The following is a 24,495-nucleotide window of genomic DNA, read 5'->3' as shown; positions in this document are numbered from 1 at the left end:
AAAAGGCCACCTATCGCCATCCCGTGAACCCCCAAGCATGGCATGGGCCATGGGTCACCGTGTGGCCCCTGTGCCCAAGGACACTTGGCTTGTCGCTGGGATCCAGGCCCTCAACGCGGGACAGAAGGCCGAGCACCATCATGTACCCGGGCCCAGGCCGAGGGCCCTGCTCCAGCCGCTGACGGCTCCTGCGGCTCCAGGGCTCCAGCAATGCAGCGCTCACGCACGAGGAAGTGACCTGGGCGGAGGCCGAGCAGGTGGGCGCTGAGGTGTACCTGGCGTCCTTCCTGCCAGCGAGGCACACAGGCCCCCGGCTGCCCCGGTGTGCCCGACAGTCCTCCCGCCGCTCCGACCAGAGCCTGTCCAGACTGGGGGCCCGAGAGATGGTCCTGGGGAGGAGCCTGGGGAGAATAAACGCCCTGCAGGACTTGTGCTGAGCTGCTCCGATCTCCACTCCTGAGCGCTGACAGCCAAGAGGAGCGAGCCTCGGGGACGGAGGGCCCCGTGGGCCAGAGGCCGCAGTGGGGCTCGAGCTGCGGGTGCGGGCACCCCGGCCTTCTGCACGCACTGCCCACCTCCCCACCCCACACCCTGGCCTGGCCCGGCCCCACTGAGCTCAGGGCACCCCCCAGCCACCCTGGGCACCCACGGGCATAGGAAGGATGGCAGGGAGGCCTAGGGGGAGGTGGGCCACCCAGAGCAGACGGACACAAGCTCCGAGGCTTGAAGGCCTGAAGGAGCGGCAAGGTGCACCAGGTGCTGACCTTTGCCAGGACGGGAAAGGAGCACTCGGGGGGGGCTGACCTGGTGCCCGCTGAACTGGACAGACCATGTCACTCAGCAGCTCCTTATGGCTTGAAGACCAATCCAAAGTGTGGCCCGTTTCAAAGGGGACACGTTCCTCCTCCTGGCTAAGCCCTCCCGGGGCCCTGGCCCGAGGACTAGTCAGAGCAGGGCAGGGAGAGCGGGCTTTGGCCCAGGTCCTCTGTGTGCAGCCTGAGCAGAGGCGGAGGGAGTGGGAATAGCTGGCGGCCGCTAACTGAGGAGACTGCGGGAAGCCGAGGTGGGTCAGAAGGGGTCAGGGTGGCCCTTGGCGCCAGCTCCTTGGGCAGCTGTAAGATACCCAGTCCCTCCAAAGCTGGAACGGGCCAGGCCCTTGCACTCTGATAGCAGGACACCCTGGGCCCCGCCCACTCTGTGCCCGAGACAGGGAGCCCTTGCAAAGAGCCACCGCCACCTCCCGGCAGGGGAGGTAGGGCAGCGAGAGGAACGTGGGTGTTTCTGTCCTCAATTTACAAAATAAGGAGTAAATGACAAGATTAGTCTCCAAATGTCCAGTAACGTAATGGTGCAGCTATGAGTTACGGCCACACTTTCTTCAGCCCCTTTTGCTTAATCTCCATGTCTCTCTCTGGGGGAGCGGGTGTGGGTAGGTCACAGAGCTACAGACGGTGGTCCAGGTCTTCCCACATACTTGTCACCTCTGCAGGGGTCCAGCCCTGACTGCAGCATCCAAGAAGCTCCCCTCACCCGGTGGACTGTCCTGAGACCGTTTCATCTGGTGCCACAATTAGTCCTTTTATTATCTCTTCCCTGGTGTGTGGTTTCTCCCACTAAAATAAGCACATGCAGACAAGATGTGTGGCTGACCAGCTCCACGTCGGGTCCCTCGCCCAGGGCTGGGTGCACAGCAGGTACAAGGAAATAAGGCATTTATCGGAGCTCAGAGGCTCTAGAGAAGAGACCAGCAGACTACAGACTGCAGGCCACACTGGCCTGCCACCTGCGCTGACAAATAAAGTTTTATTGGAGAGCAGCCATGCCCATTCCTTTACAATGTCTCCAGCGCTTTCACGCTTCAGTGGCAGCATTAGCTAACCATGAAGGAGCTGGAAATATTCACTCTCTGGCCTTTTGCAGATAAAAGTCTGCTGGCCCCTCCCTATGTGTTAGGTAGTACCATTCATTTACATCCCCCCACTAAGGGAAAAGGGCCCGATGGAGAGGGTCCTCGGGGTGCTGTGTTCTCAGAGGAAAGGGAACAGGAAATAAGCCTGCTGCACCGGAGGAGGGGCAGGGGAGGAGGAGAGAGGGCACAGTCTCCCCAAGACCGAGGACCACAGGCAGGGAGCGCAAGTGTCCCTGGCGGCTGGCGCGGCTGATGTCAACTCCCTGCGTGAGAACCTGACTCCAGTTCCAGCTGACACGCAGCTTGCAAGGGGCCACTGGCTGGGAACACACCTGACTTCAGAGACGTGAAAGCGTAAAAACCAAAGTGCCCCTGAGAATCCAAAGAGCAGGGCAGCTCTGGAGGGAAGGACACGCCCCCTCCGCCCCATGTCCTGGAGGATTCTGCTCAGCTGCTCCCAGCTCCCCGTGTCACGGGGTCGGGGCAGGGGCAGGGGGGTGCCCAAACTGGGCAATGGGAACCAGAGAGCGGAAGTGGGGGCTGGGCAGGGCCCAGAGCCCGAAGGCCCCCGTCACCCGGTCCAGCTCAAAGGGCCGCCACAAGGCTGCGCTTCTCATCCGCAAAGACTGAGCCCGCGTCAGTTCCGTGGGCGACGCCCCAACACAGCGGGCACAGAACTGGCTCGGGGGGCGGTGACGGACACACTGGGAGCTCCTCAGCTCAACTCGCCATCAGCTTGGTGTGTGTCTGTCTGTTCACTCACTCGGCTGGGTCTGCATTTTACAGCAAAGAGGCGACCCGGAAATGGCCCCAGAAAGGCACACAGACATGAAGCCCTCGTCCCAAGACAGAGGACACGGAGCCTGCACCCCACTGGACACTGGCCCAGCGGCTTTGCAACCAGGAGATAACGGGGGGCACCTTCCGTGTGGCAAGGAAGGCAATTGTGGAAAATTTGAGAGATGGAGTGACTAAAAAAAGAAAGGATGCTCCCTAAGGTATGACTACTCAACCTAATACATTTCTCAAAGACTTAAAGCATATATGTTTTAAAAATAAGAAAAATAATAAAGGGCGTTTTCAAAACTACCAGCCCCTGCGGCCCACAATTTACAAGGACGCCCCTTGCTCGTGCAGTTACATCCAAAAGGACCCCTGCAAGACACGCGTCGCCCCCCTCCCCAATCACCCCATCCCAGTGTGGGGGCCGGAGGGGACCAGGGTAAGGCCGGGGATGCCCTGAACCCGCCGCCTGGACCCCCGGAGCCCGGACCAGGCCGGTGGCACTGCACCGGGGGAGATGTTCCCAACGCGTCTGCTGGCCACGCTGCTCTAACGGGGAGCGTGGCTGAGAGAGACAAAGAACAGCCGGACTTCATTCAAGAGAGCGGCCCGAAGCCACTGGGCGCGGGCCATGACAGCAGACCCGCAGAGGGACTTTCGGAAGGCCCGTCCCTCACCAGGCACTGCGCCACGGGGCGGGCGGACAGCCCCATGCGGGGACTGGCGCAGAGCATGCTTGGGCACAGCACACCAGGGCCAGCAAGTGCCCTCCGGGGGCCCCCATGGACGGCTGCGCTTATTCCGCAAATGCTGCCCCGTTCCAAAGGTTTCCGGGACTTGCCTCGGAGACGCGTTCAGAACCACAGGGACATCCTTTGGAGCGGCCCCAATACCAGCAAATCCTTCCCCTAGTGTCAGCTTTTGAAATGGCCAGGGGTCAGCGGGCGTCAGGTGAGCAGCTGAAGAAAAGCCAGGCCTGTGGGGCCGCCGGTCTCCCTAGAAGGCCCCTCAGATGCCCCAAAGGCAGGCAGCATCCTGCCAATGCCACTGCCGCCTGACATCCGAGGGGCGCTCAGGTCTCTTTCTACTGGACACAATTCGCGCAACCTTCAGATCGCCGCTTCCCCCGCCAGGGACTACACAGGTGGCAGGGGCTCGCGCTCAGGGACAGGTGCCTGGTGCTGGTCCTGGTCCACGCGGGGCCCTGGCTGAGGGGATCTGAGAAGGCGTGAGGGCTGGTTACCTGAAATGCCCGCGGAGAAGTTCTTGAGCGAGGGCCTCTGGACCACCGTGTAGGACTCGCCGACCACAAACACTTTATACAGGACAGCGTTGTGGTTAATGAAATTCTGGACCACGCAGGGCGGCTGGATGGCGCTCAGGCCCTCCTGGTTGAACACGATGGCCATCTGGGGAGACAGGGACAGGGCTCTGTCGGCACGGCACCCCTGCAGCCTCCCAGGCCACGGTGCATCCCCTGCCCCTGCCACAGGCCCGTCTCTGCCCTGTGGCGCGAGGACTCCACAGGAGGAGTCTCGAGCAAGATGAGTGGAGTGGGACTCAGGACGCCGGGGGGTCAACCCACTCCCGCGGGGGATGGACATCCTGCACCACCAGGCTCGCCAGGCCAGGCCGGGCCGAGCTGGCTGCACAGCCTAACTCTGCTGTTCTCACTGTAGCCCAGGGAGCAGGACCCCTTGTCATGGGCCACTCAATCCTTATGACATTCTTCAAGGATTCTCCACGAAGGCCCAGGAGCGGGAGGCAGAAAACAGAAGATTGTGGGGCGGGGCGGGGAGGCCTGGGGGCGGAGCCCGAAAGGTGGAGAGGGCGGCTGCTCGCCCAGCCCCACGAAGCGCCCCGTTCCCACCACCACGTGAAGCGCCTGGTACCGTCCCCACAGTGCCGCTCGGCGGTGGGCACTGTCACTGCGCCCCTTTTACAGGCGAGGACACCGTGGCCTCGAGGAGCTCAGGGGCTTGCTAGGGAGTGACAGAGACTGGAGTGGGATTGGGCCTGCCCGGCACACGGCCTTGCCCTCGTACACACTAAGTCACACTGACGCGTAAGAGACAGGAACATGCTGCCCCCAGTCCGACTCCTCGGGGGACAGCACAGCGGTCTCCGACGGGACGGTCTGGCAGGGAGCTGAGGGAGGGAGGGCAGAGAAAACCACTCTGCCGTGGCTGAGGCCAGTCTGCCCAGGGCATGCTCAGCAGGCCAGTGGCGCTGGCGGCACCAGGTGCCGGCGGCTGCGGGGAGGGGATGTTGGCTTCGACAGCTGGCTGCCAGCCCCGCTGCCGCCCCTCGTGCCAACTGCCACGGGGCGCCACCCACTGTGCTGGTCTCAGCTGGACGGGGCAAAAGTAGAGATCCAGGTCGCGGGGGAAACAGAAAGTGCACGTGCCCCACAGTGTCCACTTCCTTAGCCGCCGAGGGGAGTAGGAGACAGTGGGGGGCCAGGCTGGGCCCGAGCCCCGGCGCCTGCTGCGCTGCACCGCACCGCACCGCACCGCATGGTGTGCTTGCCCCGCATAAACCTCATTTTCCAACTGCCCTCAGACAGGTCGGGATGGGTATTCCACTGTGGAATAAATCTGTGTGCTTGCCTTGGCTTGCAAACAAAACATAAAACCCAATAGTTCCGTGAACACACCAACCACGTGCACTGAGGTGTCCTCCAGAGGCGGGCTGGCATGCAACCAGGGGGTCCTCCTCACTGCATGCGACACCCCCAGGCACCCCCGATTAGGTGAGGAGCCCGCCCCCACCTGGGCCCCAGGCTCAGGCTGTGGAGAGCGCACCACGAGAGGGGGCGTCCCCAGTGCTAAGACCCTCCCAGGAGGTGGGAGGCCCAGAGAACACTCAGCCCCTGGAGTCTCCCGCACTCCAGACCGTGCCCCCGGGGGAGAGGGGCCCCTCCCCGAAACAGCACACTGTGGGTGGGAGCAGGGTGAGGAACACACGTGTATATTGGAGCCAGACTCTGGACGGCTGGGCTGGGGGTGAGACAGCCTCCCCTTAGGGCACTGGCCCCACACCCGAGGGTCTGATCCAGAACCACGGCCCCTTCGGCAACAACCCAGCAGGTGCATCAAGCACTTCCTGAGCCAGGCCGCACGGCAGCAGCCCACACAGTGGCTCCCCATCCTTCACAAACACCATCAGAGCCCCAGTTACGAGCGTGGGCCAGACACTCCAAAGCCGGCCAAGCACAGGGCTGGGCCTGGCCCCAGGTCTGTGTGAAGGGCACCACGCCTCCCTCCCCGCGGACCGAGCTATGCTGACGGGGCTGGTCCAGCCACACTGGACTGCGGGCGGCCTCCCACCCTGACACCCGTGACAAATGGCTGCCCGCAGGTGAAGAGGGCCGCGGGGGAGGGGGTGGCTGCAGGTGGGGCTGGTGCCTGCGAGGGCCGCGTGGGCTCAGGGGCACAGTCTGGCTGCTCGGGGCCTTCCTGCTCCCCACTGGGGCCTGGCCCGGAGGCCAGGCAGGCCCGGGCGGGGAGGGCTCCGCGAGGGCTCCCGGCCTTTGGAGACAGCTGACCTTTGCAGTGGGCCACAGCTTCCTGCCCCCCACGCTCCTTCCCACGAGCAGAGGTGGCCCGTGGCCTCGCAGCCCCTGTGGCGGCATGTGCCACAGCATGTGGCCAAGGCCTGTTTACAGGCATTTCCACACAAACACAAGCCAGGGACCAAGGGCACCGCCGCCCGGGTCGCCGTGGCCAGTCATGAGGTCTCAGGGAGCATTTCTGCGGTAGGGCTACCAGGGCAAGGCTCTCCCAGGGTCGTCTCTGTGGTTCAAATGTCTACTGCCCAGAGCGCCCCCTCCCATGGGCCTAACAGGGAGGCCTCCAGACCAGGCCCCTGTGGTGCCCAATGCAAGGGAGCATGGAGGGCCGAAGGCTACGTCCCAGGTGTGGCTCCCGAGGGTGGCGAGGGCGGCAAAGATCCATCGGAGCCCCTGCTCCTCTTGCCCCCTTAAGGCCACCTCATGTGTCCCCTGCACTGCATCGCACAGGCACCGTCTGCCTCAGGCGCTGTCTCCCACGCAGGGTCAGGACTCCCATCTTCAGCGCCCGTCCCTCGGCACCCAAGGTGGGGTCAGGAACGACCCCCGGGGGATAGAGAATGGGTGACAGGGCGCAGGCGCGCGCCCCTTCCTCCTCCAGAGCAGGACAGGGGTGGGGCTCCAGGTGCGGGAGGCAGCCTACAGACGCCGGCAGGGCCCAGCGGGGCTGGTCAAGTCCTCGAATCTTCCACTCACCTCGTGAGAGTTGGTGCCGTGGGCCACTCTGGTTTTGCAAACTGCAGGTGGGCGGGGGAGAGAAAAGCAGAGAGGGGTCAGTGCGGTTGCTCATCCTCAAGCCCACCCTGGCAGGTACAGGGAGGGAGGAGCTCGGAACCCGTGGGGCCCTTGGGGGAGGGGCCGGCAGGGCAGGGAGACATGCCGACTCCACAGTGGCCGGCTCCTGCACTCAGGGTGGGCTGGGTGGAAGACCACCTTCTGTCCACACCACACGAGCCCCCATTTCCACAGTGTGTGTGTGTATGTGGGGGCGGGGGGGACCCAAAGCCAGGCCCTCCCTGGCATCAAAGTCCTTGATCTACCCCCCAAAAGTTGAAAGCCAGGGGCCACAGACAGCCCCACCAGGCCCAGGGCCCGCCCGCCTCCCTGCGGGGCCCGGGGCGGCACACACTGAATGGGAAGGCCAGGCCGTTCTTCTCCAGCAGCCGCATGGTGTCGTCCCCGCACAGGCTCGTGAGCTCCATGAAGGGCGGTGAGCAGATCCTGTCGTCTGCAGGCAGAGGGGAGCCAAGTCAGCACGCTGCCCGCTGCCCACTGTCACCCAGGGCCCGCCTCCTGGGACAGACCCGCCCCCGGGAGAGCCAGGCCCTGCTCTCTCGCTCTGATGCCCCAAATTCCACAGTTGTGTGTGAACACACGCACACCACAGAATATTTTAAAATCGCACTAACAACATTTCTATAATTATAAAATCAACATACAATTGTACAACCAGAGATCAAAGAAAAGTAAAAACCACACACCTTCTCACTATCTCCTTAGCTTTAATTTAAGCACATACGTGTTAATACACAGAGCTTTACAACACAATACTGTTGCATAACCCAAATTTTCACTCAATAAACTACGAATATTTTTCTGGCTCATTAAAGACTTTTCCGCACCACGTGCTGTATCGGCTTAACTACACTCACAGGACCAAGCCTGCACACGGAGCTCTCAGCGCCGTCCAGCACTGGGCTGAGGCTTTGCTCGCTTCACATCTGAAGCCTGCAAAACCACCCCAGGAGGAAGCTGCAGCCAGCCAGGAGACTAAAGGGCCATGGCACGCCTTCCCTGTGGAGACCCCGCAGACCGGCCGAGGCCCGCTCCCTCCGGCTTCCTCCCTCCTTCACGCACACCCCCTCGCTGCTCCAGCCCCGGCCCAGCGCCGCCCCTCCCGTGCTCTGCTTCTCCCCGGGCACTCCTGGGCGCTCCTGTGCTGGGCGCCCACCCACTGGATTCGAGGAGTGTGGTGTCCGGAAAAGCTCTGGGAGCTGGGCCTGCCCCGCTCACCGGGGCACCCGGCTGGTGCCAGGCTCTGAGGGAGGGCACATCTGTGGCACAGCAAGCGCATTCCGACTCTGTCTACTCAGTGTTAAATTACATGACTGGTTTGGTATGTCTGCTTCTTGTCTAGTGCCCTTCCCTGCTCAGACCACCAGCGCCTCAGGAGGCGGGACCACCCTGTACTTCTGGGCACAGGGGCCGAGAAAAGCTCAGCATTAGTGGGGTAGGAGCATCCCCCCCAAACTTGGAAACTGAGCCCAAGTAAACAAGTGAGACGGCTCGTCTCCCACAGGTCTCAGCTGCTTGGCAGGCTAGGGGGTCAGTGCATTACCCCAAGCCGAGGTGCAGCCTCACAGGCCTCATAAAAACGAGCGCCAAGAATCACACAGAGCACATGAAAGGTGTTTTCATGTCCCTTCTTGACACCCCACCCCAAAAAGTCCAGACTCCAGATAGGCAAGGGTGTGGGCAGGGTTCGGGGCTGCAGAGGCTCTCAGGGGCCCCAGGAGGGTGGCCTGGAGCCAGAGCCGGCCCCGCCCTGGCAGCCGGTGCTGCGGGCCCTCCGCACGAAGCGGTCACTGCGCTGTGGCAGTGTGCCCGTGCCGAAGCAGAAGCCCAAGAGGCAGTCTTTGCCCAAGGTCACATGATGGTCAACGCCAGAGCCAGGATGAAGGGCCAGGCTCACGTGGTGAGCCAGGGAAAGGTACGTCAGGAAAATCAGGGTGGGATACATCCCGGCTCTCGGCTGCAGGTCACCACCTCGAGCAGGCCCACTTCTGCCCCCCCGGCCCGGGGTCAGAGCCGGGGTGCGCGCTCTGCTGAGGGGCTGGCAGACCCTCCCGCGACTGTGGAGGGAAGACGCAAGCGTGCAAAGGCTCACCGCTGCCAACATGCCCCCGCAGTCCAGCCCGCCCGGACGGACGTGACTCAGGCCTGATGAGGCGAGGATGCTGCAGGGCAGGCTTAGGACGGTGTCCCCCGGCCTGGCAGTGCCCGCCTGGGCCCATCCTCTCGCAGGGAAGGGTTTCGAGTGCTGCAGGCATCAGGCTGCCTCCTGTGAGTTTCCAGACTCCCCGCAGCCAGGGTTTTCAGAGCAGGGGATTCAGCCTGGCTTTTAAGTTTGCCTTGCAACGGCCTCCTCAACTTCTCCCACCCAGGCCCATCTAAACTTCTATGCAATGTCACTGCTAACAGTCAATACCTCGATGAACCACACTCGCTATATGCAGACACTGCTCCACACAGTCTGTGAAGCACCTCATTTACTCTCACAAGAACCCCATGAGAAAGCAGTCACCCCATTTTACAGATGAGGACAATGGGGCACAGAGAGGTGACGTCCCTTACACAGCGAGTGGTGCAGCTGCGGGGCTCACACCCGGGCAGCAGTTGGCTCCCGAGTCCGGGCCACTGACCACGGCCTCCCTGGTAGAAAAAGTACCCACTGCACATGAACAGAAGGGAAAAAATCCCCACAATCCTATCAGCAGATGCGGAAAAAGCACTCGACAAAATCTAACGCCGCTTCATGAGACAAACATTCAACAAACTAGGAATCGAAGGGAATAGACTCAATCTGATTGAAGGGCATCTATAAAAACCCAGAGGAACACCCTCCTGTGGTAGCAGACTGGACCCTCCCCAGGATCAGGGACGAGAGAAGGACACCTACGACCACCGCTTTCATTCACCACTGCACTGGAGGTGTCAGCCACTGCACTTAGGCAAGAAAAGGAAACAAGCACCCAAGCTGGAAAGGAAGGAGCGAAACTACCTCTGTTTGCAGATGATATGATCTTGCATAAAGAAAATCCCAAGGAATCCACACACAAAAACTCCAAAATGATTAGAATTAATGAATGAGTTCAGCAAGGTTACAGGATACAAGATCAATATTCAAAGAAGCAATTGTATTTCCATATTCTAGCAATGGACAATCCAAATGTGAAATTAAGAAAATAGCTATATTTCAATAGCATCAAAAAATACTGAGAAATAAATTTAACAAAGATCTAAACATTGAAAACAACAAACTGTTGAAAGAAATTAAAGAAGACCTCAACAAAACAACAACAGAAGCTATGATCATGGATAGAAAACGTAAGATTATTAAGATGGCAAAACTCCCACAATACGATCTACATAGAAATCCCAGCTTTCTTTGCATAGGAATTGACAAGGTAATCCTGAAATTCACGTGAAAATGCAATGGACCCAGACAGCCAAAATAACCCGGAAAGGAATAACAAAGTTGGAGGACTCACATGTGCCAATTTCAAAACTTACTACAAAGCTACAGCAATCAAGAGAGTGTGGTACTGGCACAAGGACAGATGAAGAGATTGATGGAACTGGCTTGACAGTCCAAAAATAGACCATACATCCACAGTCAATTGGTTTTTCACAAGGGTGCCAAGAAAGGGGACAAATATTCTTTTCAACAAATTGATGCTAGGACAAGTGGATCTCCACATGCAAAAAGAGACAGAAGATAGATAAATAGATAGATAGATAGATAGATAGATAGATAAAATAATAAAGAGTTGGAATCCTATCTCACACTGGATACAAAAACGGACTCAAAATGGATCATGACCTTAAATATAAGATCTAAGACAGCAAAATTCTCCGAGGAAAAACATAGGTCTAAATCTTCATGATCATGGATTAAACAATGGTTTTTTAGACACTAAAAACTCAAGCAACCAAGATAAAAATAAATAAATTTGACATCATTAAAATTAAAAACTTTTGTGCATCAAAGGACACTATCAAGAAAGTGAAGAGAATCCACAGAATCAGGGAAATATCTGTCAATCACATATCTGATTAGTGTCCAAAACATATGAAGAACGATCAATAAACCAGTAATAAAAAGACAACCCAAATTGAAAATGGGTGAAGGATTTAAATAGTTTTCAAAACAAGACATATGAAAGGCCAAACCAAACCAAACCAAACCGCACAAATGGAAAGATGCTCAGAATCTTCAGCCGTCCGGGAGGTGCACATAGAACCACAATGAGGTATTATTGTACACCTACGAGCATGGCTTTAGTCAAAGACAGGCAATACATACAAATATCAAATGCTGATTTTGCTGGTGGGGATGTACAATGGTGCAGCTGCTTTGAGAAACAGCCTGGCAGATCCTCAGTTAAACACGATTACAATATGGTTACATTCTACCTCTAGATACATAATCAAGAGGATGGAAACGTCCACATGAAAACCTGTCCAGGAATGTTCTATAAACATGATTCACAACAGTCAAAAAGTAGCAACAACCCAAGTGTCTATCAACTAATGAATGGATAAACAAAATGTGGTATATCCATACAGGGAGATCCTATTCAGCCACAAAAGGAATGAAGTACTACTACATGCTACAACACAGATGAATGTTGAAAATACGCTAAGTGAAGGAAGCCAATCACAAAAGCCACATATTATATGACTTCACTGACCTGAAATGTCCAGAATAGGCAAATCCATAGGGACGGAATGGAGATTGGTGGCTGCCAGGGACAGGGGGGATGGGGAAATGGGGAGTGGCTGCTGATGGGTACATTTCTTTTTGGAGTGATGAAAATGTTTGCAGTTAGATAGTGGTAACACTTTGTGAATATATGTAAAACTAATGAATCGTATGTATACTTTTAAAAGGTGGATTCTATGGTACGTGAATTCTATCAATAAAAATGGGACACTGGGCTAAGCAAAGGCTTCACATGAAGCATCTCCTTCAATGCACCAGCAAGCCCACAGAATCCCCCCCCCCCCGCCCCCGCCAGATCCCAGTGAAGTCAGGGGAGGACAGGGAAGCGCTCCCCTGGAAGTGCGAGGGGTCCAGATGAAGTGCAGAGATAAGATGTAGCCACTGGGTGGGCCACGTCCAGCATCAGGTCAGACACCCCCGCCTTTCTGAAATTTTAGGCTCTGGCGTGTGAGGTGGCAGCCTGGCTGGGGACAGGATCCAGCTGAGGTGGCAAAGGACCAAGTGCACCAGGAAGAGAGGCACACGCACGCTCCCTTTATCCTAATTTGGAGCTTGCTGACCACCCCAAGGAGCAGGCGCCACTGGCTGCTGACCCCACTGCTGCTGCAGGGGTGGGCCTGAGGCTGAGACCACTCGATCACACTGCTGGGGAAGGGCCCACAGTTCAAGCCCAGTCACCCAGCCTGAGCCCACAGGCAGAGGCCGGAGGGACCCCTGGCCCTCGCTCGGCCTGCCCCCACTCCCGGCTCCGCAACAGCAAACCGTGATGTGTTTACTGCTTGAACCCCTTTCTGGCGATGTGCAGCCAAAATGTGCTGCACGCCCAGGAAACCACCGTCGAAAACGACGACTGCTCCGTCCATCAGCAACCGTCCAACAAAGAAGAGTGCTGGGACTCAGCTGTGTCCTAAGAGCCAGAGCTACGGTAACGAAGGAGCACAGGTGCCCTGGCCTCATGGAGCTCACCTTCCAGGAGGAGGGGCCGGGCGATAAACCGGATGGATGGACTGACAGGGGAAAGGGACAGCTAGGCACAGTTTGCAGGAAATGCAAGGCACGAAACAGGGAGCGCAAAGGGCACGGGAACGTGGGGGGTGCAACTGCACAGCGCCTCGCCGAGCGAAGACACAGGAGGACGCGGAAAGGGGCCATCAGGCACGTTCCCAGCGGAGGGACAGCCTATGCGAAGGTCCTGCTTAAGGATAAGGTGATGCCTGGGTGCACAGACTGGACAGAGGGCAGGGCACCTAGCTGGGGGCGGTGAAGGAACCAGGCCCTGCAGCGCCTCGGTGGCAGCAGACATGCCAGCCATCCCATGGGACAAACAAGCAGCAGAGGGTCCTCCCGCTCAACCCTGGGAAACTGGCAGCATCGCCGCAGCTCCTTGCCCCCAACAGAGATGGAGCAGAGGCTCTTCACAGGCAGCGCTGGGAGCCCGGGAGGCTATTTCTGGTTCCCCAAGAAAGGCTGCTGTTGCTTATTTATTTACCAACTTTATTTCTGGATGGGAGCTGGAAAAGGGCTTTTTTTGGTGAGATGGTGGGTTGTGTTCTGTTAAGAGCCGAGACGGCGGCCCCTAGGGAACAGAAACGCCCGTCTTCCCTCTCTGACCCCGTCATCGGAGTGCGGAGCGGGGGGCCTTGGAGATGGGCAAGTCCCAACTGCGTCCACAAGTCCGGAGGAAGAGAGGAGAGTCCAAGGCCACACTGAAGTCACCGGCAGGACCAGGGTGGGAACTCAGGTGTCCCAAGGCACGCCCTGTGTGCTCTGCCAGGTGGCCCCACTCTCGTCCGACAGGTGGCAGCTGCTCCAGGGCTAGCAGAATGACAGAAGACCGACGATGAACAGGGGCTGCTAGAGGACAACTGGGGGGGGAGGGCAGATGGCACTTTGAAGGTGCAGCTTGGAAGCCTGACTTTGAACCTGGGGTTAACCATTCATTAGCTCTAAGCTTTGGGGAATGACTGAACTTGGCTGGGCCCTGCTCTCCTGTCTAAACTAGGAGCCAAGCCTCGCTAGGGAGGCCTGGTACCTAATGGGCACCCAGCAGCAGCAGCGGCTACTTCGGGTACCATGCTGGGCAAGGCACCCTGTGCGACACCCACAGGAGAGAGGGTAGGTTCTGAATCATGGCCACTGGTCCACGCGCAGCTCCCGGGGTGTGTCGGCTGCCTGCCACCCCCGCCTCACCCGTGGCTGTGAGGGAAGCCCTGGGGGGCACTGACGGGGCGGGGCCCGGGGACAGCTGTGCCGAGACTCTGCCTCAGGCCCCTTCTCTTGGACAGGCCGGGCTTCTTCACCCTGACGCACACCAGACCCAGGGCAGGGACTGTCCCCGAGGACCTGCAGGGCTGAAGCTCCTGCGATGGGCAGGGCCGCGGGGACAGGAATGACAGCCACGAGTTAGGGCTGGGCTGAGGGGAGAGGAGCTGGACGGCAGGCCAGGCTGGGGCCCGGCTCGCCGGGGGCGGGCCGCGGGGCCCTGGCAGGTGGGCGGCACCGTCTCAGGTGGAACGGGCCTCGGGGAGGCCCGAGCGCCCTGTGGCCGGTCTCCCTCGCCAGAACTCCACTTCTACAGAGGCACGGGCTTGTGGCTCTGGTCACCCCTGCAGGCCCAGTGCCTCGAGCACTGCCTGGCACGTGGCAGACGCTTACCTGTTGAGCAAAGGGGTGGACAGTGCCCTAATCACAAGGCCGGCTCCTCTGGCCCCTGGGCCCATCCCGACAGGTGCAGGGCCTGTGGTCAGCATGCCTCCGTGCCTCCTAGCCTGCTGGGTGGCCCTCGCACCGCCGCCTGTCCCCTCTCCCGCCCCCACGAGGCCGGGGGCCGCCTGTCCCCTCTCCCGCCCCCCCGAGGCTGGAGGCAGCCTGTCCCCTCTCCCGCCCCCACGAGGCCGGGGAGCCGCCTGTCCCCGCTCCCGTCCCCCTGAGGCTGGAGGCAGCCTGTCCCCTCTCCCGCCCCCCCGAGGCTGTGGGCCGCCTGTCCCCTCTCCCGTCCCCCTGAGGCTGGAGGCCGCCTGTCCCCTCTCCCGCCCCCCCGAGGCTGTGGGCCGCCTGTCCCCTCTCCCGCCCCCATGAGGCTGGAGGCCGCCTGTCCCCTCTCCCGCCCCGCCGAGTCCCGCCCCGGCCAGGGTCTGTTCCACTAGAAACAGCGCGGCAGCCGCCCCCGACCTGGCCTGTCACTGCTCCAAACCTTCCCCTGCACAAACAGCTCATCTGTCTTCCTTGCTGCCATTCCAACTGAACTTTGCCTTTTAATTGTTTTTACTGAACGCTGCCATCGGTATGTTCCCATGATTTTGCATGTCCTGGTCACCTGACCGGTGGCATTTCCCCCGGAGTTGGACATGTACCCTTGTGCCAATTTCCCTCCCCCACAGACAGGGCTTCGATGGCCGTCCCTCGTGCGCAAGGTCCTGTGCTTGTGCTAAACGACTTCCACAGACCAGACTCCCAGAAGTGGGTTTCGAAGTCCACGGGAATTGACGTTTCTAAGGCACTTGCCACACCGTGTCATGATGTTCCCCAAAGGGACCGCAGGGCTTTGCCGGGCACCAGCAATGGCGGGTCTGCACCACCGCCCCCCAACCCAGGGCCCCACTTTCAGAAACCTGGGCGGTATCATGAGGGACGGTGACAGCCAACATGGCGAATGACCCCAGGCAGCACATGAGGTCACTGCCGCCAGTGGGCCTCCCAGCAGAGCGTGCCGCGGCACGAGGCTGACCCAGGGGTTGGGGGCTGTGTGTGTGGCACTGTGGGCTAAAGCCCTGGACCAGGGCCCCGCGCTGGCATGCACTTCCAGCAGCTTCCCAGGCGACCCAGGCGGCCTTTTGGGTCTTGGGCTCCTGACCTATAGAACCGGGGTCAAAATATGCCAGTCCCGCCCACTTGCTGGAGTTGCAGTAAGAATCAGGAGGCAAGGAGGAAGTGTTGCAGAATCTGCGAAATGCCAGATAAAGAAGCCAGCCCCTCCTGGGGGTTCAGCCAAGGACCTGGTGCTGCCACCTGCTCACACTGTTCTCACAAGGTGAGGGCAGGCTCTGGGTCCAGGTGCTACCACAAGCTGGGTAGCGGCGAGGGGCCCTTTGCCACCCCCAGCCTCCAGCAGGGGCAGAGGCGGAGACAAGGGGCACACCCCAACCCTGGGCGAGCTGGGGGAGGGCCAGGAGAACACGCGTGCGGCTTGGATTTCTAGCCAACAGATGGGGGGTGGGGGCCCGTGACCCCCAGGAGAGTGGGGGTGCCGGGTGGCAGCAGCCCCAGCCGTGGCACGAGGGAGCGCGTGCTCAGGGGGGTGGCCATCTAACTGCATCCTGGGGAGGCCAGCGGGGGCTCTGAGGGCGGGCGCGCCATCCCAGCGGCCTCGGTGAAGGTGGGAAACTCAATCCAGTCAAACCCTCTGGCCTGAGCCAGAGAGCTGTGCACCAGTGGGGGTCCCCTGTCAGGCAGGCTGGGGGCTCCGCGAAGCAGGGGCCCTGCCTGCTACGCTCACAGCCAAATCCCCAGCACACGAGTGAATGAACTAAACACTGGGGCCCCCACCTCTCCTGGCCCAAGGCACCCAGATGCTACTTCTCAGAGCTGGGTTGGGCCCTGCTTTCCTGGGCGACTCCCGGTCCCCAAGGTCCCGTGTTGTATGGCAGGAAACAGCCTTACGCAGGAGGGGCGAGGAGATCCATTGTGTCACTGAATGCAGGGTGGAGGGCAGGGAGAGAACAGGATTCAAGGAAAAACAAATGCCCTGACTCGCAAGCCCTGCGCCTTTGCGGAAGCTGGTCCCCGGCCCGCAAGCCCTTCTTCCAGCCTCGTCTTGGCCGGGGACACCCCGCTTTCCCCACGCCTTGGGTCAGGCTGCCCCTCCTGCTGGGCTCGCCCCGGGCCCTGCGCAGCGACCAGTGATGAGTGCCCCTCTGCACAGACTGGGTGCCCTGGAGGGTCTGTGGGGGACTCGGGCCCCTGGGTTTGAATCCCAGCTCCACCTCACACCAGCCGCAGGACCCTGGCCAGGCAACTTCACCTGTCTCAGTTTCCTCTCTGCAAAACGAGGACAACGGTGGCCACTTCACAGAGCTGTTCCCTACCCCCCCTCACCCCCCATTTGAAATAGCTCCTAAATACAGCCACACGCTGGCATCCAGGAAGCCACAGCGGCCCCAGCCGGCCCCCGGGACGTGGACAGGACAGGCGCGTGGCCCCGCACTGGGGCTCCCTCCCAGCGGCCTGGCTAAATGCTCCTGGAGTTCAAGCCAGCAAGCCCCGTTGGGACACCCCGCCCCCTGACCACCACCTCCACCACCGGCCACCAGCTCCCTGGCGTCCCGCCTACCACCTAAGCCAAGCCACATGCAGCTGCAGGATCCGGGGCATCGTTCTGAAGCTCCCATCTGTACGATGAGGAGGCTCAGCTCAAGACCTGCCCACAGACAACTCAAGTGGAAGCTTTTCCCGGCCTCTGCGACTGACCTGACTGCCTTCCTGTTATGGGCTCCGCTACATCCCCCCAGGTTCATACGCTAAAGCCCCAAACCCCAAACCCCGGCACCTCACAACGTGACTGTATTTGGAGGCAGAGCATTTTAAAGTGGTGAGTAAGTTAAGGTGCTTTGGCACCTTATAAGGACTAGGGTCCTTATAAGGAGAGATTAGGACACCGATATATACAAAGAGACAACCATGAGAAGACAGGGGGAGGGGACAGCCACCTACCAGCTAAGGTGAGAGACCTCAGAGTAAACAAGCCCTTGGCCTTGTTTCTTCCCGCCGCCAGAAGAGCGAGAACACAGACTCCTGTTGCTGAAGCCGCCAGTCCGTGGTGCTCCGTCATGGCAGCCCGAGCAGGTGGACGCACTCCCAGCTCCTCTCAGAGTGCAGAGCCCACCGTCAGTCCCGGCCTCACTGGGCTCCATGTGGAGTGGCCTCCTCTCTACCCCCTGCACACACCTCTGGGGCGCATACCTCTCCCACGGCAGCAACCCGCTCATCCCCGCACCCTCAAGTTCCCCGGAGCCCCAAGGACAGCTGTGTCACATGGTGCCCTCCCAGTGGCGCCTGGCCAGGCCTCTGCGACCAGCAGCCTTGTCTGTTCTAGCACCATCTTCCTCGCAAGCTGCCACCTTGTTTGGTGGCTCAGCTCTTGTGACCCTATTAAATGTCCACTTTTGGGTCCTGAACCAGCAACCAGACAGTATGTTCCTTGGGGTCAGGACCGGGCCTTGCACCTGGCCCAGCACTGCTCAGAGGAGGCGCAGGCATCAGAGAGACTCATAATGTGTGAGATGAAATAAAAGTGAGTTGTGAGCACTGGAGGCAAAAGGAGCAAGCGGGGAAGCATGGAGCCACATAACCAACCAGCACAGGGAAAGGGGGGGCCTGCAACTCCCCAACTGCCCACCATGTGGCGCTGTTGGCCTGGCACAGCCCTATACCTGTGGCCATAGACTAGAATGGACAAAGCCCCGAGAGCCTGGCCCACCAGTCAGAAGATTCCAGCATTCATGACTCAGTGCCTCATTGTCCAAAGTCACCTTCCTTCTGCTGTTACACTGTTAGAGGGCAGGAGCCATGTGCCCTTGAATTCTAGACAGGAAAAGACATCTTGTGAATTCTGGGTGAACCAGGTTTCAGCCTGACAGCAGCTTTGAAACCAACCCCGATGGCTTTTTGGCTCATGATAACGGCAGCCGCCCAGTCCTGCGGAATCATCAAGCACAGGCGGGAATGCAGCCACGGGCCTGGGCCGGGGGGACGAGGCCGCGAGGACCTGGACGGCAGGCCCAGGGAGGAGAAGAAAGGCAGGTAGGGCTGGCCTCCGACCTGCTGCCGGGCCTGAGGCTGCAGCCGGGGGCAGCCCCACGTCCGGGCCGCTGGCCTGGTGCGGGGCCGGGGGGGGGGGCAGCCAGCGTCCCACCCTCGCACGCCACAGGCCTAGTCCTGCCCCACGCGCCACCCGCACCTTCTCTCTCCTGGGGGGTGGCCTCTCCAGGGACCCCCCACTGCCCGGGTCTCCATCCACCCTCCCTCCGCCTCCTTCAGGTGTGTCAGAGTATCTGCTCTTAGTTGCTGATTCCCCATTAACTTGGAACTGTCCTTGGCTCTGCCCCCACAAGCCCCCTAATACCTACTTCCACACTCACTCTGCATTCCCTTTACAGCAGGTGACTCACAGTCTCCCTGTGGCCAGAGGGCCCCTGGAGGCTGGGCTGGCGAATTTGGGAGGGGAGGAGGGTAGTCAGGCTTCCAAAGGGCGAAAAGATTGCAGGACAGGTCATAGGTATCTTACTACCCATTCAAAGCTCTGGAAGAGATTAAACTGAAACAACACCTTTTGTTTTAAGAGGAGAAAGGGTCAGGCCGGCCCTGCGGCAGGGTCAGCACGCCCCGGGGGTGTGGGCCTGCGGAGTCCGACTCAAGGGAACCACTTGGAATTTGCCAGGGCTCTGAGTCATCCCAGGAGAAGCAGGTCCTCCCCTTCCCCCTCCCAGGCCCCTCCAGGCCGCCTGGGCTTGTGTGACCTTGAGAAAGTCACGTCACCTCTCGGGGCCTTAGTTCCCCATCTGTCAGACGGAAGAGCGGCGCTGCTGGGAGGGCTGCGTAAGGATCATATGAGCTCACACACGGAACACACCAGGGACTGGCCGCAGCGGGATCGAGGCGGCAGATCCCACCGTCCCCTCCCCTCTGTCACTACCATCCTCGCTGTAGCACTGCTCGAAGGCCCACCATTTTATTAAGTCCAGGATCATCTCTGAGAGCCCAGCTGCTCTGCGTGGAGATGGGAGGAACGAAGAATGCTTCCTCCTGCCCGGAGACAATGCTCTTGACATCAAGCAAAAAGGAGGGAGACGGAGCCTGCCCGCCCTGCCATCCGCTGCGACAGAGCTCAGGCTCAAAGATGGGTGGCGGACGTGCAAGCCAGCCCAGAGGGTCATCACTCACTCAGTGGCAGAGTGCATGACTTTGAGGAGCACCCTGTGCTTAGAACATGAAGTGGGGTCTGGGCCTTCGGGCCCCAGCAGAGCCAGAGACGCGGAGCCAGGCACTGCGATGGGCCCTGGGCGGAGCCCTCGGAGGCCGCATGGTGAGAACTCCACAGCCGTCTTCTCCAAACATGTGCGGGGCGGGGCAGCGGGGGGCCTCTGACCCGGTCCCAGCCTCCCCAGTGTGGCAGTGGGACCGATTAGAGGGCCTGACCCCGGCCCTGCGCCCCGCACGGCCAGGCTTTCCCTGGAAGGGCCCGTTCTCTGTTGCTGCTGACCTGTCCCCTCCGACCTGCTGGCCTTGGCCCCTGCTGCACCTGTTCCCAGGAAAGCCTTCCTCCCTCACACATCTGCTGCCGAAACAGAATCCTCGTCACCAAGCCCAGAGCCTGGGAGGCTTCTCAGCAGTGGCTGACTGCAAGCCCCGCCACCCTGGCCTTCCTCAGCGCCTGCGGAGGCGCCTGCCCACCGCGCCCATGGCACGGCCCTGCCCTGCCGTTCTGGCTCATGGGCACCGTGGCCGTGGTCGGTACTGCATTTCCCTCTGCTTCCCTCTCCCTTCATGCACCCCGGACATGATGCCTGTCACCAAGGCCTGTCGATGCCACCCCTCCAATCTCTCTGGCCTCTGTCCCCTCTACTCCAGCTCACTGCCGTCACCCTCACCTCACCAGGCCCTCAGCATCTCTCCCTTGACCCGGTGGCAGCTTCCCCAGCTTCCCTGCCTCCATCCGTAGGCTCAGTCCAAGCTGGCCCCCGAGGGCCCTGGGCCTCGGCGCGGGCCCTCCAGTGGCATGGACAGCCGGTTCTCCCAAAGTGTGTCGCTCCCCGGCAGGGCAGCCCGCCGTTGCCCAGTGGGCCCGCAGCTGCAGACCTGCTTCAAACATCACCTCCTCAACAGCCAGTTACCACAGATGGCCAGGGACACCCCTCCTCTGGCCCCAAGCCTGTCACCCCGCCTGCCACAGGTCAGCCCCCATCGCAAGGACTTCTGCCTCAGAGGTTTGCCCAGTGTGTCTGCCTATGTGTCTGATTCTTGTAAACACCTTTCCTTCATTTGCGCATTTACTGAACACCTACTATGTCCCAGACACTGACCTGGGGATTCAAGGTCCCCAAAGGCAAGCTTCCTGTCCTTAAGGCCCTTGGTCAGACGGAGAAGAGAGACGTGAGCAGGCGTGACAGAAGAGTGGGATGGAGCTGTGACTGAGGGCAGCGGGGTCTGTGGGACCAGGGCGGGAGGGCACTGAGGCCCACAGCGGGAAGGAAGTATGCAGCAAGGAGGGCTGCCTGGAGGAGGCTGCCTGAGCGAAATCCCAAAGCTAGAGATGGCAAGGGTGTTCCAGGAAAAGAAAACTGAGGACAAAGGGTCCAGCGGAGGCTGACCTAGAGGTCTGGCATGGATGCAGCAAGGGGAGTGAGGGCCGATGCCTCAAGAGATGTCACCCGAGGAGGGGTGGGCAGGGGCCCCATGCCCCAAGGTGCCCAGAACTGGCCACACAGATTGAGACACTTCAATCAATTAAATCAACTTAGAACGCGCAAAGAAAAACTATCCTGCTTGCTTAGTCTGATGGGCAGAGTCCCAACATGGCCCCAAGACTCTGTCCCCCACAGTGCATGCCCTGTCATAGTCCCAGCTGGCATCTCCCCAGTCTGACACTGCCCTGGTCAGCTGGGGGGTAGCATTCCTCCCGTCTGGCTCGGCTCGTGACCTTCTTCACCTCAAGGGGGCAGGGCGCCGCCGCACCCAGAGTGCCGCCGCACCCAGAGTGCCGGAGCAGAGGCGGCAGGCGCGGGCCCAGGTGGATGTCCCTGAGCCGCATTCCGGCTGGTGACAATGGCTGCTGCGGACGTGGATCGACTCTACGCAGCTGTTCCCAGGGATTTATAGCCCCCTCTGGGCCCAGGCGGACACTGGCTGCCCCCACTCAGCTCCGGCTCCCAAACGCAGCAGCCTCTTTGGTTTTCAAGACATTTTAAAAACAAGATGTGAAGTGTTCTCTCTGGCAGTATGTAATCTAAAAGCAGAGCAGAAGATGCGAGCTTGGCCCTAGTGCCAAGATGCAACTTCATCAATGAAACTGTTCATATTCTGAAACAATGACGTGATTTCCTTAATACAAAAAGGGCTCCCACCAATCAGTAAGAAAAAGACCAACAACCTAATAGAAAAGTGGGCAAATGACATGAAAAGATTCTCACTCAGAAATATCAAAGGCTAATAAACACATGAAGAGAGGCTCAATTTTGCCAATAATGGAGGAAAAGCAAGTTAAGGTAGGTATCATTTCCTGGGGAGGCAGGCGCAGTTACGGGTAAAAGTTGTTCAAACCTTCTGAAGGACCACCGGGCACTATCTGCCAATGTGGGAATGTTTATAATAATTTTTGACCTAGAAATTCCACTGCTAGGGACTAATTTTACAGAAATATGCAAAGATCTATCTTTACTGCAGCCCAGTTTATATTTTTAAAAGAATCCAAATCAAACTGGAACACCTTGCAAGCCCAATATAACCGAGTGAATTATGACGCTGTCATTCACATGCTGAGCTATGTTGCTATCCAAGGGGACGGGGCACCCCGATCTCCATCATCTTTATGGGCTGACATGGAGAGGAGCCAAGACATCTATTAAGTGAGAAAAAACAAGTTTTATGAGAACATATGTAATATGACACTGTTTCTATTTATTTTTAAAGCACAAATGTATTTGTGTACGAGAAGGGTCTAGCAAGATGGATCCCGCTCCCCGAGGAGCAGCCGCCACTGGGAGGTCAGGCGAGGTTAACCACGTCTGAGTCACTGGCGCTGAGGGCGCTGAGGGCGCTGTGGGCGCCACATGGGGGGAGCCTCGGGTGGCCCGTGGCCCAGGGGTTCCTAAAGTGTGCAGGGTGGCTCCAGCTTCTACCAGAAGCCCTGCGAAAGGCAGGAAAGGACCCAAAACCAATTCAGTGGAAAAGGCTAAATGCTGCACTATTTCACAGATTCGGAGACATGCTCGTTTTTTCACTTCCTGTGGCTGAGGTGGAGATGTGTCACAGCCGGCGGTCAACCTGCCCGGGCGTGGGGCTGGTTTACCATGGAGCCCAAACACGACCCTTCTCTGCAGACCCTCCACCCGCCCCTGAATGAGGGGGCTGGGGGCTTGGGACTGGGAGTGGCCGATGTGAAATTGAGGACAGTGTTTCTCCCCCACACCCCAAAGTCTGGGAGAAAAACTAGGAGCCAAGCGCCCACCCAAAGGCCCCGCCTCCCCATCAGCTCACGGGCCTCATGCCACCTCCAGGGCCACCTGCCCCAGCAGCATGACCTGGCCTGGCCTGGCCCCCTGTCCTCCCTCCCACCCCAGCCTCGCCCCGTGGGTAGAGCAGGCAGGCACTGTAGGGGCCAGCTCCTCAGAAACCCACTCAAGGGGCGCAGGACATTCCTAGCGGGCTGGCGCAGGACATTCCTAGCGGGCTGGTGCAGAACTGCAGTCTCCTGCGCAAAACCCAGGCTGCGCGGCCCTGCCTCAGGGCAGCAGTCCTCGGGCGCACACGCCCCGTCCTCCTCGCCTCCGCCGCCTCCAGCTCCTGCCACGCGTCTCCCACCCAACACCGGGCTCCGGGAGGACCACAGAGAGGGAGCTGGTGGCACCGAACTCTGGGCCACACTTGCTGCAGGGAACGGAACCAGACCTCCCACACACTCTCCCCCGGGGTGATGACCACCCTCCTTTAAGGAGGAGCCAACAACTCAGAGGCGGCAGTGGCGGCCCAGACCCCACGGTGGGGCTGGGATCTGACCCCAGGCCTGTACCACCAAAGCCCTGCTCTTTTCCATCCCATATGCATCACCATCCTAAAAAAGGATTTCTGTTTCCTCCAGAACTACATGGGGCAGAGACGCAGTGACCATGCGAAAGGGCTGCTGGAGTCCAGTGGACCTTCTCTGGTCAGTGCCATTGCCTGGACACCAGAGGGAGCCCGGGAGCAGTGCCGGCTGCCAGTGTGGAAGGCACCAGGAGGCCCTGGGGATCCCTGGGCCGGGGCAGAAGAGCCCCCAGCTGTACCCCACTGTATCCCTCCGGGCCTCGGCCCTGCACACGCTGCCAGGCTCACGGAGGAGGCAGCACACGTGAGGGCTGGGAGCTGCACTCAGGAACCACTGGCTAAGGGCACAGCCTGCAGTGTGGCTGCAGATCGCAGCTCTGCACCCCCTGGGAGCTCTCTGGCCTCAGCCAACCTAAGCTCAATGCCCTTGAGTGTCCTCACAGCTCTGGGGTGACATCGTACCCTTCTCACAGGGTCGTTGTGAGGATTAAATTGGCTGATATGGGAAAGTGATTCTAACAGTGCCCGCCTGCACATGCTGACAAAGCAGGCTAGGCGAGGAATGGTGGGTTGCACGGCCACCCAACGCAGAGGGCATGGGTGGCTCTGCACCCAGGCCTCGGCTCCGAGCCCCGCTCCCCGCCCTCGCCTCTCCCACCCAGAATCCCTTGCAGCTCACCAGCGGTGGGGGTGGGGGGGGGCCGGAGCGCCACCCCCACCTCTGAGTGAAAAGGCCCCCAACTCAACACACCCTGCCCCCCGCAGTCCTCCCCGCTCCCGTGGCAGATGCTCTGTGGGGAATCATTTCTCCCAGGCCGAGAGGAATGTTGCCTTCTCTTCACTTGGTGCCCAGATTACTCCATTTCGGCCCAGCCTCCAAGATGAGCCCTGATTAAATTCCCATAAAACCACAGGCAGCCCCGCTCGGTC

At 59.8% G+C, this 24,495-nt stretch overlaps 1 protein-coding gene across 2 annotated transcripts in view; it reads right to left on the bottom strand.

Moving 5' to 3' along the window:
- The window catches only part of ITPK1 (inositol-tetrakisphosphate 1-kinase), a 137,539-nt gene that overhangs the window by 9,645 nt on the left and 103,399 nt on the right, over positions 1–24,495 (bottom strand). For both annotated transcript variants that reach the window (XM_054567109.1, XM_054567110.1), the window contains 3 exons: positions 7,393–7,491; positions 6,960–7,000; positions 3,936–4,101 (listed from right to left, as the gene is read on the bottom strand). In XM_054567109.1, the coding sequence (XP_054423084.1) occupies positions 3,936–4,101; positions 6,960–7,000; positions 7,393–7,491 (306 nt within the window). The remainder of the gene's footprint in view (positions 1–3,935; positions 4,102–6,959; positions 7,001–7,392; positions 7,492–24,495) is intronic.

The sequence above is a fragment of the Pteronotus mesoamericanus genome, unplaced genomic scaffold (assembly GCF_021234165.1).
Source record: "Pteronotus mesoamericanus isolate MK-2021 breed Mesoamerican mustached bat unplaced genomic scaffold, CSHL_Meso_final contig_182, whole genome shotgun sequence".
Lineage (NCBI taxonomy): Eukaryota > Metazoa > Chordata > Mammalia > Chiroptera > Mormoopidae > Pteronotus > Pteronotus mesoamericanus.
This window is presented reverse-complemented; position numbering and strand designations above follow the sequence as displayed.